Source organism: Salvelinus fontinalis, chromosome 26, assembly GCF_029448725.1.
Source record: "Salvelinus fontinalis isolate EN_2023a chromosome 26, ASM2944872v1, whole genome shotgun sequence".
Lineage (NCBI taxonomy): Eukaryota > Metazoa > Chordata > Actinopteri > Salmoniformes > Salmonidae > Salvelinus > Salvelinus fontinalis.
The window spans coordinates 42,286,313-42,302,106 of NC_074690.1; the positions used below are offsets into that span (position 1 = coordinate 42,286,313).

Sequence of the window (15,794 nt, forward strand, 5' to 3'; positions counted from 1 at the left end):
GTTCTTAGTGACAACACTCAGGCATATCTTTTCGCAACCGAGAAGAGTACCTCCTCTGCACTGGGAACCTCAGGGTGTGTGCTGTTATTCTTTTAGATCCCTCTTATCCCGTGTCAGGATCTCATGGCTAAAGTCAAGGATACGATTCCTTGCCTATGGCTGCGGGGTATAAAACACAAAAAAAGAAAGGAAAATATCTGCACCTTGCTGGTATACGTGTAATGTTTTGACCACTCCTGCAACTTCAATAGATTGACTTAGTTAATAGTTGTTGATGTGTTGCTTCATTAAAGCGAGTAGGCCAATACAGCAGGCTTTCATGCCAAGTTAAAAGGGTTGCTCAAGGACCAGACTCATAGCCCCCTGTCCTTGTGTCTGGGCAACAAAGCATGCATGCCTCTCTCTCTCGCAAGGCATCAAAGGACTGCTCTTGCCGTTAATTACTTCTGCAGATTACTAAGCTCTGCAAAAAAAGAAACGTCTTCTCACTGTCAACTGCGTTTATTTTCTTAAAACTTGAAATGCAACAGAAAGGTCCCAAATCTAGCCATCACTCTGGTTGTAATTCCGATGGTGTCCACGAGATGGAAGCAGTGTATGTGCGAAGTTTCAGACGGACAACTTGAAGTATGAGCAAACTAAACACAGCAAAAAAAGAAACGTCCTCTCACTGTCACCTGCGTTTATTTTCAGCAAACTTAACATTTGTAAATATTTGTATGAACATAACAAGATTCAACAACTGAGACATAAACTGAACAAGTTCCACAGACATGTTACTAACAGAAATGGAATAATGTGTCCCTGAACAAAGGGGGATCAAAATCAAAAGTAACAGTCAGTATCTGGTGTGGCCAACAGCTGCATTAAGTACTGCAGTGCATCTCCTCCTCATGGACTGCACCAGATTTGCCAGTTCTTGCTGTGAGATGTTACTCCACTCTTCCACCAAGGCACCTGCAAGTTTCCGGACATTTCTGGGGGGAATGGCCCTAGCCCTCACCCTCCGATCCAACAGGTCAATGCGGGATTGAGATCCGGGCTCTTCGCTGGCCATGGCAGAACAGTGACATTCCTGTCTTGCAGAAAACCACACACAGAACGAGCAGTATGGATGGTGGCATTGTCATGCTGGAGGGTCATGTCAGCATGAACCTGCAGGAAGGGTACCACATGAGGGAGAAGGATGTCTTCCCTGTAACGCACATCGTTGAGATTACCTGCAATGACAACAAGCTCAGTCCGATGATGCTGTGACACACCGCTCCAGACCATGACGGACCCTCCACCTCCAAATCAATCCCGCTCCAGAGTACAGGCCTCGGTGTAACACTCATTCCTTCGACGATAAATGCGACCATCACCCCTGGTGAGACAAAACAGCGACTCGTCAATGAAGAACACTTTTTGCCAGTCCTGTCTGGTCCAGCGACGGTGGGTTTGTGCCCATAGGCGACGTTGTTGCCGGTGATGGCTGGTGAGGACCTGCCTTACAACAGGCCTACAAGCCCTCAGTCCAGCCTCTCTCAGCCTATTGAGGACAGTCTGAGCACTGATGGAGGGATTGTGCGTTCCGGGTGTAACTCGGGCAGTAGAAAAGCCTCTTTAGTGTCCTAAGTTGTCATAACTGTAAACTTAACTGCCTACCGTCTGTAAGCAACCGTTCAACAGGTGCATGTTCTTTAATTGTTTATGGTTTATTGAACAAGCATGGGAAACAGTGTTTAAACCCTTTACAAATGAAGATCTGTGAAGTCATTTGGATTTTTACGAATTATCTTTGAAAGACAGGGTCCTGAAAAAGGGATGTTTCTTTTTTTGTTGAGTTTATAACAGAAAACATTGTTCACACGTGCTCACACACAGCTCTCCTCTGAACATACTTATCCTGTACACTAAGCTTTGAACACACACATGCACTCTCTCAAGCCCTGTTCCTTACACACAGACACTGACACACACTCTCTGGGAGCGTGCACCTACCTGCCTCACGTTTGGGTCCTGTGAGTCAGACATGTGAAGCCTCTGTTTGCTGTGGAGCCGAGAGAGAGCAGAATTCCAGCCCGGTCATCAACACACTATTAGAACTGCAAAATGAGGGAAAACCAGATGAGGGGGCTCCACAACTATGAGAGAGGAGATGGAGGGGCAGTCTGAGCCGCATGGGAGAGCGGAGTGCTAGTAGAGCTGCCACAGTGGACTCACATTGGTAAAGGCTTCACTACCACACACACGCACCTATGCACAAACACAATGCATTTACTAACATGGCCACATACTTCACTGAGTCTCACTGCACATACAGAACACAAGACTCCTCACTGCATATTCACATGGCATCAATTTGTAAGTCGCTCTGGATAAGAGCGTCTGCTAAATGACTTAAATGTTAAATGTAAATGCATCATTCATTCCCAATAATATTCTTGTGTAGTTAACACTGATTGGCTGTGCATTACATAGTGAAGGACTGGACCGAGCTGTTGACCATTCACTGTCAGAGGAAATCACATTGGTGAACATTTCTAAACACACATCGGGCTGAGGAACCAGTGGTCCCCATAGCGCTGTAAAAAGCAGCTATAGTCAACACACACCAGTCCTTTCCATATGTAATCATGGGGACTTGGTCAGTTACTAAAAACACAGACAAACAATTCATTATAATTATGCACCTTGCTTTACTACAAAGTGGTAAGGGATTTAAACAGATTGACTCAATGTGAGAGAGAATGCCAATGCTTCCATTAAACAGCCAGATAAATATGCCTATGAAGACTGATGCATAACTCTCTCATTCACATGCACACACACATGCACGCACGCACTCCATGTATTATTCCTGCTCTCAGGGGATAGATTGAGAGACAGATAGGTCAATGTTTGTACTGGCAGCCTGGCCAGCATGTGAGCTCCGTGGAAATGCCACATCTAATGAAGTAGAAAATCCACATTGACTCACAGGGGCTGGGTGGGTATGCTTTGAGGCTATACACAGTCAACCTCCACTCTGCCCTGGTCCCGTGTGTGTCTTTAGAAGTGTGGCTGACAGGCAGCATGGGGAGGGCGCACCAAACAAAACAAGTCAGGGATATTAAAAGGAAAATGGTTGCAATTTCAGACCCAAGCAGGATAGTTTTATAAGGGGTGGGGGGTTATTGGAATGAAACGGGGCACAGTGAGGGTCTGTCTGACTGGATTGGACAGCTGGGTGAGTAACTGTCCTCCTGAAGTCAAATGCCCTCACACCTCCACACTATGGTGTTCACAGGGCCACTGAAGTAGAGGGCTGCATTCATCCGTGGGACCCGACCGGTAATTGCAGTGTGGTCTGAATTTTTCATGCTGCGGGCAGGAGCGGGTGATTCCTCCTCAGTCTGAAAAGTGTTGGTCATCTAGTCGCAGCTGTGAATGCAAACACACACACAGGCAGCATTTCCACGACAAGGTCTTGCGGTTATAAATCAACCTCCTTGCAGATCGTTCCTGTCATAAAACAAACCTCAAACACATTTTGAACAGTGTTGATGAGGCTGGTGTAATGGCACCTTTAGATGTAATGACACATTCCGTATGGCACCTTTAGAACAGTGCTGCACTGGCAGGAGTTAACAGCATTCCACAGTTCATCTTCTTAAAATATGATTTTAAACCTAAACACACTGCTAAACCATTTGTAATGTTTGTATCCAAGTTCAACTTTGTGGCTGTGGAATTTCATCGTGGCTGTGTTATCTAGTGAAAACCATCACAGATCAATTGGGGGGAAAAGGTCTTTTAAAAAGGTTTTTACTGACATCCTCAAATCAGAGACCAAACATTTCTCCCTCCAGATTGATCTACATACAATAAAAAGTACAGAGCTAGTGAAGATCAGGGCTGCCATCTAGTGGACATAATCTGTTTAAAACAGAATAACCAAAAGTCAGACACATGGTATGAAAGGTTGTTTAATCAAAGGAAACGTCCAGTCACAGAATGTTACAGTGAATGGGTACAAAGGAAACAAAAGGTGTGTGTGTGGGGGGAGGTTTACACTCTGCTGGATAGTCCACACAGGGTAGAATACCCACACATTGTGAAAAACAACAAGTCTTCAGTGGCACAGTAAGATTAAGTCCGAGTTAATAACATTCAGAATTAACTGTTCTAGGGTCATTTTCCACTAGAATGTTCTACATTGTAAGAAATACACAAGTTTCAGATATGGTGTCAACTCAAACACAAAGCAACAGTAACCTACTGGGCTTTTTCTGATGTACTGTCAAAGACGAGCAATTCCCCCAAACAAAAAAAAAAATCGCACTTAATAGGTGCTTGCCTGAACACAGAAGCACCACTGAAGTGAGGTTTTCCACATTTCAGAATTCTCCTGAAAAACCTTAGAATGATCCACCTAGAAAGTACCACATTGACCTCATTCAGTTCAGATGGCCAAGTGCTCATTCATGTGTAGACCAGGGAGAGGAAAGCATGGTCAGAACTGTCACTGGTTGGCCTATAGAGAGTGACACCCCAGAATCTAGAGTCTTGGGAGGACAGTTGTTTTTCCTTAGTGGTAAAACTCCCATTCAAGGCAACACACTGGAAGGAAATGAGACAAAGACAAATTAAGTCCTCGCTCTTCTTTTAAAATGAGGTTTCAGTCCTGTTTCCTCCCCTGACCCGGGAACATGGATAATCTTCTGAACATGTTCAGTCCAGTGTGACCCCATCGGGCAGTTCCACTACGACAGGTTCACAATCGTCAGGATCTACCTCAAAGTCCCAGCGGAACTTCTTGGTCAGGTGGGCCTTGAACTTCTCTGCCCGCTTCCGCAGGGTGCCGTCCACCCCCGGCCCACTGGCAAACTGGAAGAAGTCCTGAGGGAGAGCAGGGAAATGGAGAGCAAGTTAGAAGCGCGAGACACCATAACGAACGTAGGCCGTACTCAGTAGATCACCTGCTGGGTGCCGACGAACGGAGACGATTCAACAGGAAATTCATAGAAAATGGCAGACAATGTTTTGTGGCCAGATGCGATAGGACCAATGATGTGTATAAACCCTAGATGACTGACTGTTTTGAAGCTACAGTGCAGTAGAGGGAACAGAGGCCGGAAAAGTCTTAAGTATCGTTTCTTCATCGTTAGTAATGCATTCCCTTGTGAATCTGGTGATGCAATTCATCGTTTCCCGATTAGAGAAATGTGTCATTTAAGTCGCTTGCATTATTTACCAAAAATTCTGGAGAAAGTGCCAAGTTAAGCCAACTAGATAGCGCTGTTTGACACCTTTATCAATGTTGCTGTTCTCGTGTTTATTAACCCATAAGCCATCTAAGCCGGGAGATGTGGTTCTACTCAGCTATATGGAATTGTTTTCAGAAAGTCTTAAGGATAATATAGCTATTTCATTTTGAATTTTAAAATCCCTTGAAGTACAGTACCAGTCAAAAGTTGACACCTTCATTCAAGGGTTAATTTATGTTTTACTATTTTCTACATTGTAGAAAAATAGTGAAGACATCAAAACTATGAAATAACACATATCGAATGATGTAGTAACCAAAAAAGTGTTAAACAAATCAAAATGTATTTTATATTTGAGATTCTTCAAAGTAGCAACCCTTTGCCTTGATGACAGATTTGCACACTCTTGGCATTCTCTCAACCGGCTTCACCTGGAATGCTTAACCAACAGTCTTGAAGGAGTTCACACATTTGCTGAGCACTTGTTGGCTGATTTTGGGTTGAGGTCGGTGATTGTGGAAGCCAGGTCATCTGATGCAGCACTGCATCACTCTCCTTCTTGGTCAAATAGCCCTAACACAGACTGGAGGTGTGTGTTGGGTCATTGTCCTGTTGAAAAACAAATGATAGTCCCACTAAGCTCAAACCAGATGGGATGGCGTATCGCTGCAGAATGCTGTGGCAGCCATGCTGGTTGTGTCTTGAATGTTAAATGAATCACTGACAGTGTCACCAGCAAAACACCCCTACACCATCACCCCTCTTCAATGCTTCACGGTGGGAACCACACATGAGATCATCCGTTCACTTACTCTGAATCTCACAAAGACAGAGGGTATTTTGCAGCAATTTGACCATGAAGGCCTGATTCACACAGTCTCCTCTGAACAGTTGATGTTGAGATGTGTGTTACTTGAGCTGCAATTTCAGCAGTTATTCTAATGGAAATATCCTCTGCAGCAGATGTAACTCTGGGTCTTCCTTTCCTGTGGCGGTCCTCATGAGAGCCAGTTTCATCATAGAGCTTGATGGTTTTTGTGACTGCACTTGAAGAAACTTTCAAAGTTCTTGAAATGTTCTGTATTGAAGTAATGATGGACCTTTGCTTATTTGAGCTGTTCTTGCCCTAATATGGACTTAGTATTTTACCAAATAGGGCTATCTTCTGTATACCACACCTACCTTGTCACAACACAACTGATAGGTTCAAACACACTAAGGAAAGACATTCCACAAATTCACTTTTAACAAAAGACACCTGTTAATTGAAATGCATTCCAGGTGACTACCTCCTGAAGCTGGTTGAGAGAATGCCAAGAGTGTGCAAAGCTGTCATCAAGGCAAAGGGTGGCCACTTTGAAGAATCTCATAATATATTTTGATTTAACACTTTTTTGGTTACTACATGATTCCATGTGTTATTTCATAGTTTTGATGTCTTCATTATTATTCTACAATGTAGAAAAAAGTGAAAATAAAGAAAAACCCTGGAATGAGTAGGTGTCCAAACTTTCGTAAATATGTAATCTGTTTTTTTGTTGATGAAAAAAGTTTTGGCCTTCCTGATATTAGCCCCAAATAAACACATTGAATAACAGATTCACTACATGGAACAGATAGTTCCCCTACGTAATAAAAATCTAAAGGAAGTTTGTTCTCAATTGTCTGTCCTAACCCTTTATTTTTCAGCACTAAACAGTCTCCATATATATATATACTTCCATTCATTTTTCAACTGGGACATTCAGGCGAGTCTTGAGGCCTGTGGATGTCATAGACATGTACAGTTGAAGTCAGAAGTTTACATACACCTTAGCCAAATACATTTAAACTCAGTTTTTCACAATTCCTGACATATAATCCTAATAAGAATTCCCTGTCTTAGGTCAGTTAGGATCACCACTTTATTTTAAGAATGTGAAATGTCAGAATAATAGTAGAGAGAATTATTTATTTCAGTTTTTAATTTCTTTCATCACATTCCCAGTGGGTCAGAAGTTTACATACACTCAATTACTATTTGGTAGCATTGCTTTTAAATTGTTTAACTTGGGTCAAACGTTTCAGGTAGCCTTCCACAAGCTTCCCACAATAATTTGGGTGAATTTTGTCCCATTCCTCCTGACAGAGCTGGTTTAACTGAGTCAGGTTTGTAGGCCTCCTTGCTCGCACAGGTTTTTTCAGTTCTGCCCACAAATGTTCTATGGGATTGAGGTTAGGGCTTTGTGATGGCCACTCCAATATCTTTGCCACAACTTTAGAAGTATGCTTGGGGTCATTGTCCATTTGGAAGACCCATTTGCGACCAAGCTTTAACTTCCTGACTGATGTCTTGAGATGTTGCTTCAATATATCCACATAATTTTCCTTCCTCATGATGCCATCTATTTTGTGAAGTACACCAGTCCCTCCTGCAGCAAAGCACCACCACAACATGATGCTGCCACTCCCATGCTTCACGGTTGGGATGGTATTCTTCGGCTTGCAAGCATCCCCCTTTTTCCTCCAAACATAACGATGGTCATTATGGCCAAGCAGTTCTATTTTGTCAGACCAGGGGACATTTCTCCAAAAAGTACAATCTCTTTCCCCATGGGCAGTTGCAAACCGTAGTCTGCTTTTTTATGGAAGTTTTAGAGCAGTGGCTTCTTCCTTGCTGAGCGGCTTTTCAGGTTATGTCAATATTGGACTCGTTTTACTGTGGATATACATACTTTGTACCGGTTTCCTCCAGCATTCACACGGTCCTTTGCTGTTGTTCTGGGATTTTGGCACCAAAGTACGTTCATTTCTAGGAGATTAATGACGGCTGCGTGGTCCCATGGTGTTTATACTTGCTTACTATTGTTTGTACAGATGAACGTGGTACCTTCAGGCGTTTGAAAATTGCTCCCAAGGATGAAGCAGACTTGTGGACGTCTACATATTTTTTGCTGAGATCTTGGCTGATTTCTTTTGATTTTCCCATGATGTCAAGCAAAGAGACAATGAGTTTGAAGGTAGGCCTTGAAATACATCCACAAGTAAACCCCCAATTGACTCAAATAGTGTCAATTAGCCTATCAGAAGCTTCTAAAGCCATGATATCATCTTTTGGAATTTTCCAAGCTGTTTAAAGGCACAGTCAACATAGTGTATGTAATCTTCTGACCCGCTGGAATTGTGATACGCTTGTGGGAGTCACAGAGCAAAACAGAGAAGACCCCAGTGTTCATGAGAGTCTCATCTTTCCACAGGGGTCATAGTTTGTAGGCCAAACCGTTTGGACACTACTGACAATTTTGTGAGAAGACCGATTTATAGAATGTCTTATGGTCTGACAAACACAACTCTAGCTCTGTCACCGTAGATGCGGAAGTGGGAAATGCAGTGGATTGAGATGCATCCAATACAAAAAATATATATCTTTAAAAAAAAATGATATCTAATATATAAAATATATATCTATAGCTTAAAGTGACAGATTTCATGGTGATGTTTTTATTACACTTATTGGATTTCCACGGGGCGTGGACATCGATTCTCGGGGTTAAATGGATCACATCATTTTCTTTGTAACTTTGGGTAGAAAATGACCAAATTCACAGGAAATACATTACAAATGACGAAGAAGCAATATTTGAAATGCATCTTTATAATAAACTCAGAAAAAAAAGAATCGTTCCTTTTTCAGGACCCTGTCTTTCAAAGATAATTTGTAAAAATCCAAACTTCACAGATCTTCATTGTAAATGGTTTAAACACTGTTTCCCATGCTTGTTCAATGAACCATAAACAATTAATGAACATGCACCTGTGGAACGGTCATTAAGACACTAACAGCTTACAGACAGAAAGTAATTCAAAACAATCAGAAAAGGTGGGTGTGTCTTGCTAAAATGACATGGAATGACCCCCGGGGAAGATACTCTTAACACAGACATCAGTAATGATTGATGATTCATTCATGCCAGCTCACCTGTAGTGTGGAGGTGAGGAAGTTGTCCTGGGACACGATGTCGACAAAGAAGTCTGGAGGTATCTCTCCCAGCTGGTGGTAGAGCACAGCGATGAGGCCCAGGTACAGATCCCGGCGTTGACGCATGGCCTCCTCACTACGACACAGCAGGGCTAGAAGGCGCTTCCAGTGCTCAAAGCCCTCGTACACATTCCCAATGAGGAAACACACAAAAGCAAACTGCAGCTCACCTGGAAGGGGGAGGCAGGGAGAGAAGCAGAGGGAGAGAGAGAAAGAGAAGATGTGCAATCAGTCAGACAGTTTATTATCAACTGGTAATGAACTCAAAACAATAGAGACGTATCCAGTTTATTGTACACCTCTATATAAAGCAGACTGACCTTGTCAGTTTCCCATAAAATGTGGCTTATAGTAGTTAAGGATTGGCAGCTGAGGCAGAAATATGACCTGCAGCAGGGCTCTAATCATGTCGATTCAAATGTCAAAGCCCCAATCTCATTTGATGTTCCGCTGTCTATACAATTCTAGTCCAAGTTCCAATTCAACTGCTCCATACATTCATATAAACTGGTCAAATAGGTCTCCCTTCTCACTCACCCAGCACGTTGAGTGGCTGCTGCTGGTGATGCTTCTCTAGCAGACTGTCCAGGGCATAGCTCAAGTCCAGGCTGCACTGGGTGATCTGGGCTGGGGTGGCCCCAGGAGGGTAGGTCTGCGTGGGGATGGGGGAGAACCTCAGCTCAGTCCCCTCTCTTGGCTTCATCCTGGGAAGCCTGTCCAGGCCCTCCCTCATGCTCTGACACTCTGTGTCGTTCCTGGGCAGGTTCTGCTCGTCGCGATCCTTGGTGTGTGTGAGCTGGAGCTCTGGGATCACGTCGCTGAAGGCACACACACGCCCAGAGAGAGGCTGCAGCCTGGTGGCCAGCTCCTGGTTCACCCTGTCAGTTAGGGAGACCCATTTCCGCATCACCTCGTACGGGTAGGGCCCCAGGAAAGGGTCCAGGTCTCGTAGGCCTGCTCGGACCCGACCCACCTCATCTTCATCCTGAGTGGCAGAGAAGTCCAGATCCTCCTCTTTGGGGTCCCAGTGGGCCAGCAAGATCTCTCTGGGCTTCAGGGTGAGGAAGAGGCCTGTTCTAGGGCCTGTTTCACCCCCGCGGTCTGGTGCGTTTGAGGAGCAGTAATGGAGGAAGTGGAGACCTGGTGGAATCATCTTTACCCCGCGGAACCGAGGCCCGACCTGCCAGCTCTTGTAGTCAATGCCCAGCTCAGTGCCCTCGGGAACCCCCAGCAGTACGACGGTCGCCCCCTCCTCAAACAACCCCCGTGCCACCTCGGGATCCATGTCCACCGTTGCCATGGCTGTTCCCACAGTGATGGAAATTAATCAATACAGACGTTAGCTAGCTAGTTCTTTGAACGTCATGCTTCATTATTACTAAACAAGTAAGCTACATATCGTACATATCAGGTCTGTTATACTTCATTATGCGTTGAGCTAGCAAGCAAGATAGCTAGCTAGCTCTAGTAGCCATCGTTCGATAGCTAGCGTTAACTAACTAAGCAAGACAGTTCTAAATTGAACTCCATAGATACAGTTAGCTGCTTAACACTTGCCCAAATGTACCCTGAACGTGCAATTAAGGTTAACATACTTAACTAAAACACTACAGTCGTGTTTCGAAAATTAAGACGTTTCCAAAAAAATTGACTGTACCTGAAAGTTTAGTAGATGAGTTCACGTTACTAGTTGGCGCAACATTACTGTGCGTGCCTAAAATCTTTCCCCAATAAACAAACACATTGAATGAGAACAGTTCCGGAAGGTATGCAACTTCGGAACACTTCGTCTTATTTTTGGGAAAAAAAATGTTATTGCATCACACGAACATTGTACAAAACAATATACAAATATCACATATGACAAAAGACTCTACACAAAAATGTAAATAATAAATCAAACCAGAAAGACACAAAGCAAGAATATTACACTATAGACAAGTTACATCTTGACAAATACTGTAGACATGTATTTGATCATTTGCTCGTTAAACTTTTCACGGATGTAATATAATATTCAAAATCACTTTTTTTTACCCATGAACTTCACTTTATGGATGAAATTTGTTCCCAATAAAAGTAGCAAATCCACAATGTATTGGCAGTCATTGTGTATGTACTGTATGTAAAATAAACTATTATATCAAATGTGGTAATGCTTACAGGTTTACTCATCTCATCATTAATTTACATGTTCCTATCTGTCAAAAATATTTCACTATGCAAACAATGACAAAATAATTTTCCAATTCACAAAATCGGCATTCATTTTCCACGTTACATTAACAACATATTTAGAAACACAACTATTACAACGGTAACATTTGTGAAGGATCTTGTAAGAGACTTCTCTTACTTTATTACTTGTCAAATATGTATGTGGATTAGTCCACACATGCTGCCATTTCACATCAAATTAAGATGCCCATTGAAAACTTGCAGCAGGGGTGAACTTCCTCTTAATAATTTCTAGTATAAAGATCACCATCATAATTTATCAGTTGACTAACAACAAAGATATTATTGGCAAACCAATTATGAAAAAATAAGGTTTTGTGTGGAGTGAAGTTGTGTTTGTATAACAAGGACTAGCACATTAGAGCTTGTTAATGAAAAGTTGCCAATTTAACAGGATGTTTACCCACAGTATAATGAGATATGAAGCCCCCCAATTTTCTGGAAAATCAAATATGGTATTTTATTCCAAGGACTGTAAGGTTTTTTGAGATACCTCTTTATCCAGTTCAATATGTAGTCGGAATTGTCACGCTCTGACCTTAGATATCTATGTTTTCTTTATATTTTGATTAGATCAGGGTGTGACGAGGGTGGGTTCGCTAGTTTTTTGTATTGTCTAGGGGTTTGGTATTGTCTAGGGTTTTTGTAAGTCTAGGGTATCTAGGTCTAGGTGATGTAGGTCTAGGTGATGTGTAGGTTTATATTGGCCTGATATGGTTCCCAATCAGAGGCAGCTGTTTATCGTTGTCTCTGATTGGGGATCATATTTAGGTAGCCATTTTCCTTTTTGTGTTTCTGGGTTCTTGTCTATGTGTAGTTGCCTGTTCAGCACTCATATGTATAGCTTCCCGGTTCATTTTGTTAGTTTTGTTCAGTGTTCATTCTTATATTAAAGAAGAATGTACGCATACCATGCTGCGCCTTGGTCTCCTCCTTTTGACGGCCGTGACATGAATAAACAGCATAAAATCTAAAACATTAAGACCACCATCACAAATCTTGTTGGTAATGACATCTTTCCTGATCTTGTGTGCCTTATTTTTCCAAATTAAATTGAATAATAATTTGTTGCGAATGGACTTGGGAATGCCTGAAGATGTATGGAGATACGTTTGAGGTAAACCCTTTGCCTTTGACAGGAGAACTTTACCTTGAAGACTACTTTGTCTTCTTCTATGACAGGCTCATTGTCCACTTTACCTCCAAAAAGTGTGGAAGGGATGAAAGAGCCAAGCCTATGGGTTAGTAGCTTCAACCCCACAGCACACACACACTGCTGGGACTGCTGGGATGAAAGGGATGATAATATCCCATATTAATATATGTCGACTTAGAAATAAGTATGAAGTATGAAGTAAGTATGAAATCAATAACTTGCTAACATCAGATAACATATATTAGCCGTTTCTGAGATGAACTTAGATAATTCATTTGATGATGTAGCATTACAAGGATACACCATCTATAGAAGAAAATGCTCATGGGGGTGGTGTGGCTCTATATATTCAGAGCCATATCTCTGTATGCCATATCTTATGTCAACTGTTATTGAAGTATTGTGTTTGCAGGTTCACCTGGCACATCTAAAGCCATTTCTTTTGGGGTGTTGCTATAGGCCACCAAGTGCTAACAGTTAGAATCGAAATAATATGTTTGAAGTAATTGATAGTGTATGTCATGTAAACAGAGAGGTCTACTTTCCTGAGGGCCTGAATATTGACTGGTTTTCATCAAAATATCCGCTCAAGAGGAAGCTTCTCATCTGGTTCAGGTTATTAATCAACCGACCAGGGTGTTTACAAACACTACAGGAACAAGATCATCCACATGTATTGATCACATTTATACTAATACTGTAATACTTTGTTCTAAAGCTATATCCGTACCCATTGGGTGCATTGATCACAATATAGTGGCTATATCCAGGAAAGCTAAAGTTCAGAAAGCTGGGCCTAAAATAGTGTATAAGAGATCATACAAATGATTTTGCTGTGACTCTTATGTGGATGATGTTAAAAATATTTGTTGGGCTGATGTGATTAATAAGGAGCATCCAGATGCTGCACTTGATGAATTTATGAAATTGCGTCTTCCAATTATTGATAAACATGCACCTGTTAATGATGAATTAACGATGAATAAGCTAAATCACGCAAATATAACTTGTCTGTGTATAAGAGAACTAACGGGACTGCCCCGGGTACAGCTCCTGATCGACATGTGTACTTGGTGCATTGAGTTGGTTGGAACCTCTCCAGCGCGCTGACATTGATTTAGAGTGCCCCTGTTTAAGAATTTCCATGACAGTTGAAAGTCCTGGGTCAAAAGCTTCCAAGTGGCGCAGCGGTCGTAGATGACACACCCCCTTCAACATGCATACTGTAATGACCTGACTAGATCATAAAGGAACAATTGTCCAGACCGAGGTTTGAGTTTACAAATTGACAGTTTATTAACCCAACTTTACACAGGCTACTGTTTGGCCGTAGCCCACGCCAAATAAATGAAAGATACCCCACAAGCCAACCGTGACCTTCTCTTGTGAAGGCCAGATGTAAGAGAAAGAACAATGGCTAAACCTTGTCTTAACTTCGAATGCTCCATCCCCCAGCCCAACCCCCCTCCACGCCACTCCGCCAACCACCAGGATGCCCGGCATCAGAACATTCCAGGCATTCCCGTGATTGGCAGAGAGCAGGTTGATTGGCATGTTGGACCCCGCAAACACTGGTAAGTACAACACAACCCACTAATAGCCTACCACATAACACACCGCTGTCTGTGTGGGTCGCTACACAGACCCCCCACCACAAAGTCCCTCGTCCCCGAGGGAACGAACCAAGTCTCTGAAGCGACCCGGAGGTCTCATTTGCCTGCGTGGCCGTGATGTTTGCGGAGTGTCCAGATGTGAAACAGGTGGCTCCATCCGTGGCAGGGGGCTGCCCCTCTGGGACCCAGGGGATGAAGGAAGGGATATGGGGGACAAGGAAGCGGGAACGGGTAATACAGTCCGTGGCTCCGGGGAACCACACAGTGACACAGGGAGGGAGACAGGGGGAGTGGGTTGTCTGGAGCCTTGTCTGCGGATGGTAACGAGACCCGTAACATAACTCATGCAAAGTATAACAGTGAAAACGTAACAGTGAGAACGAAAAAAAACACAGACAACTAAATTACCGTCAAACACTCATGCTATATTTGCTAAACACACGGTAAGGGGGGGGGGGGGGGGGGGGGTTGGTACCCCCTTGTCCCACCATCAAACAAACAGTCAAACACCATAACAAAACAATACTCACAGGGTAATGGACAAAGTGACATGTAGTTGCAAAACACAAGAGATCTACATAGAGATTGCATGACAGAGAGATTGAGCTCCAGAGAGAACAACTGAATGGGTTTTTAAACCAAGGGAAAGGGGTTGTTATTGGGTAATGGAAACAGGAGGAGGTGTGTCTTCTGATTGGGGAATGATGATTGCCACCTGTGAGGGGAGAAGGAGAGAAAACAAAATACACACAGGATACACACAGGATACCTGTATCCGTAACACTGGGGTTTGGGGAGCATAGGCCCCTCTGTATGGGGCTAACCTGTCCTGGTGCAGTGCCACCTTTCTCCCCCTGGGAGGAAGCTGCAACCGGTAAACAACCTCCCCTACCCTCTCCAGGACACTGCAGGGTCCCACCCAGTGACTGTCCAACTTGGGGCATCTGCCTTTTTTCCTTAGGGGGCTATAGACCCAGACCAGCTCCCCAGCCACAAAGTGCCTTCCCCGGGTGTGCACGTCATAGTTCCTCTTCTGCCTCACACCTGCATTCACCAGCTGCTCCCTGGCAAAGGTGTGGGCTGTCTCCAGGCGGTCCTGGAGTCTCCGGGCATACTCTGGCCCCGGGGTAACATGAGGGCTATCCAGCGGCCGACCAAACGCCATCTCCGCAGGGGTGCGGATCTCTCTCCCCAGCATGAGGGGGGCAGGCGTGCAGGAGGTGGAGTCTTGGACAGCGGAGCGGCATGCCATGAGGACCATAGGCAGGTGCTTTTCCCAGTCACGCTGGTGTTTGGCAGGGACGATGGCCAGCTGCTGTCCAAGCGTTTTGTTGAAGCGCTCCACAAGGCCATCACTTTGAGGATGGACAGGAGTAGTGCGGGTCTTGTGCATACCCAGCCTCTCACACATGGTGGCGAACAGACGGGACTCAAAGTTTCTGCCTTTGTCGCTGTGGATGGACTCCGCAGCTCCAAACCTGCTGGACATCCCCACTGTGAGGGCGTCGACGATGGTCTCTGCCTCCTGGTCAGGCAGA

General features: G+C 43.8%; 1 protein-coding gene across 2 annotated transcripts; it reads right to left on the reverse strand.

Moving 5' to 3' along the window:
• Window positions 1-737: 737 nt before the first annotated feature.
• Window positions 738-10,996, reverse strand: LOC129824386 (protein AAR2 homolog). Of its 2 annotated transcripts, none has more exons than XM_055883974.1 (4): window positions 10,907-10,996; window positions 9,787-10,551; window positions 9,190-9,419; window positions 738-1,366 (listed from the first exon to the last, which is right to left on the reverse strand). In XM_055883974.1, the coding sequence occupies exons 2-4, from the start codon at window positions 10,547-10,549 to the stop codon at window positions 1,361-1,363; spliced, it is 999 nt and encodes a 332-aa protein (XP_055739949.1). In that variant the 5' UTR covers window positions 10,550-10,551; window positions 10,907-10,996; the 3' UTR covers window positions 738-1,360. The 2 variants fall into 2 exon arrangements, with proteins under 2 accessions (XP_055739949.1, XP_055739948.1); XM_055883973.1 differs by lacking the exon at window positions 738-1,366 and adding an exon at window positions 3,933-4,863.
• Between the last annotated feature and the right edge of the window lie 4,798 nt (window positions 10,997-15,794).

Excerpts from the sequence above, each read along its gene's own strand:
- LOC129824386 (XM_055883973.1), bottom strand. The coding sequence starts at position 10,549 with ATGGCAACGGTGGACATGGATCCCGAGGTGGCACGGGGGTTGTTTGAG. Across the intron at positions 9,420-9,786 it reads GCAGCCACTCAACGTGCTGG|GTGAGCTGCAGTTTGCTTTT; the intron begins GTGAGTGAGAAG and ends TCCCCCTTCCAG. Across the intron at positions 4,864-9,189 it reads TCCTCACCTCCACACTACAG|GACTTCTTCCAGTTTGCCAG; the intron begins GTGAGCTGGCAT and ends GCTCTCCCTCAG.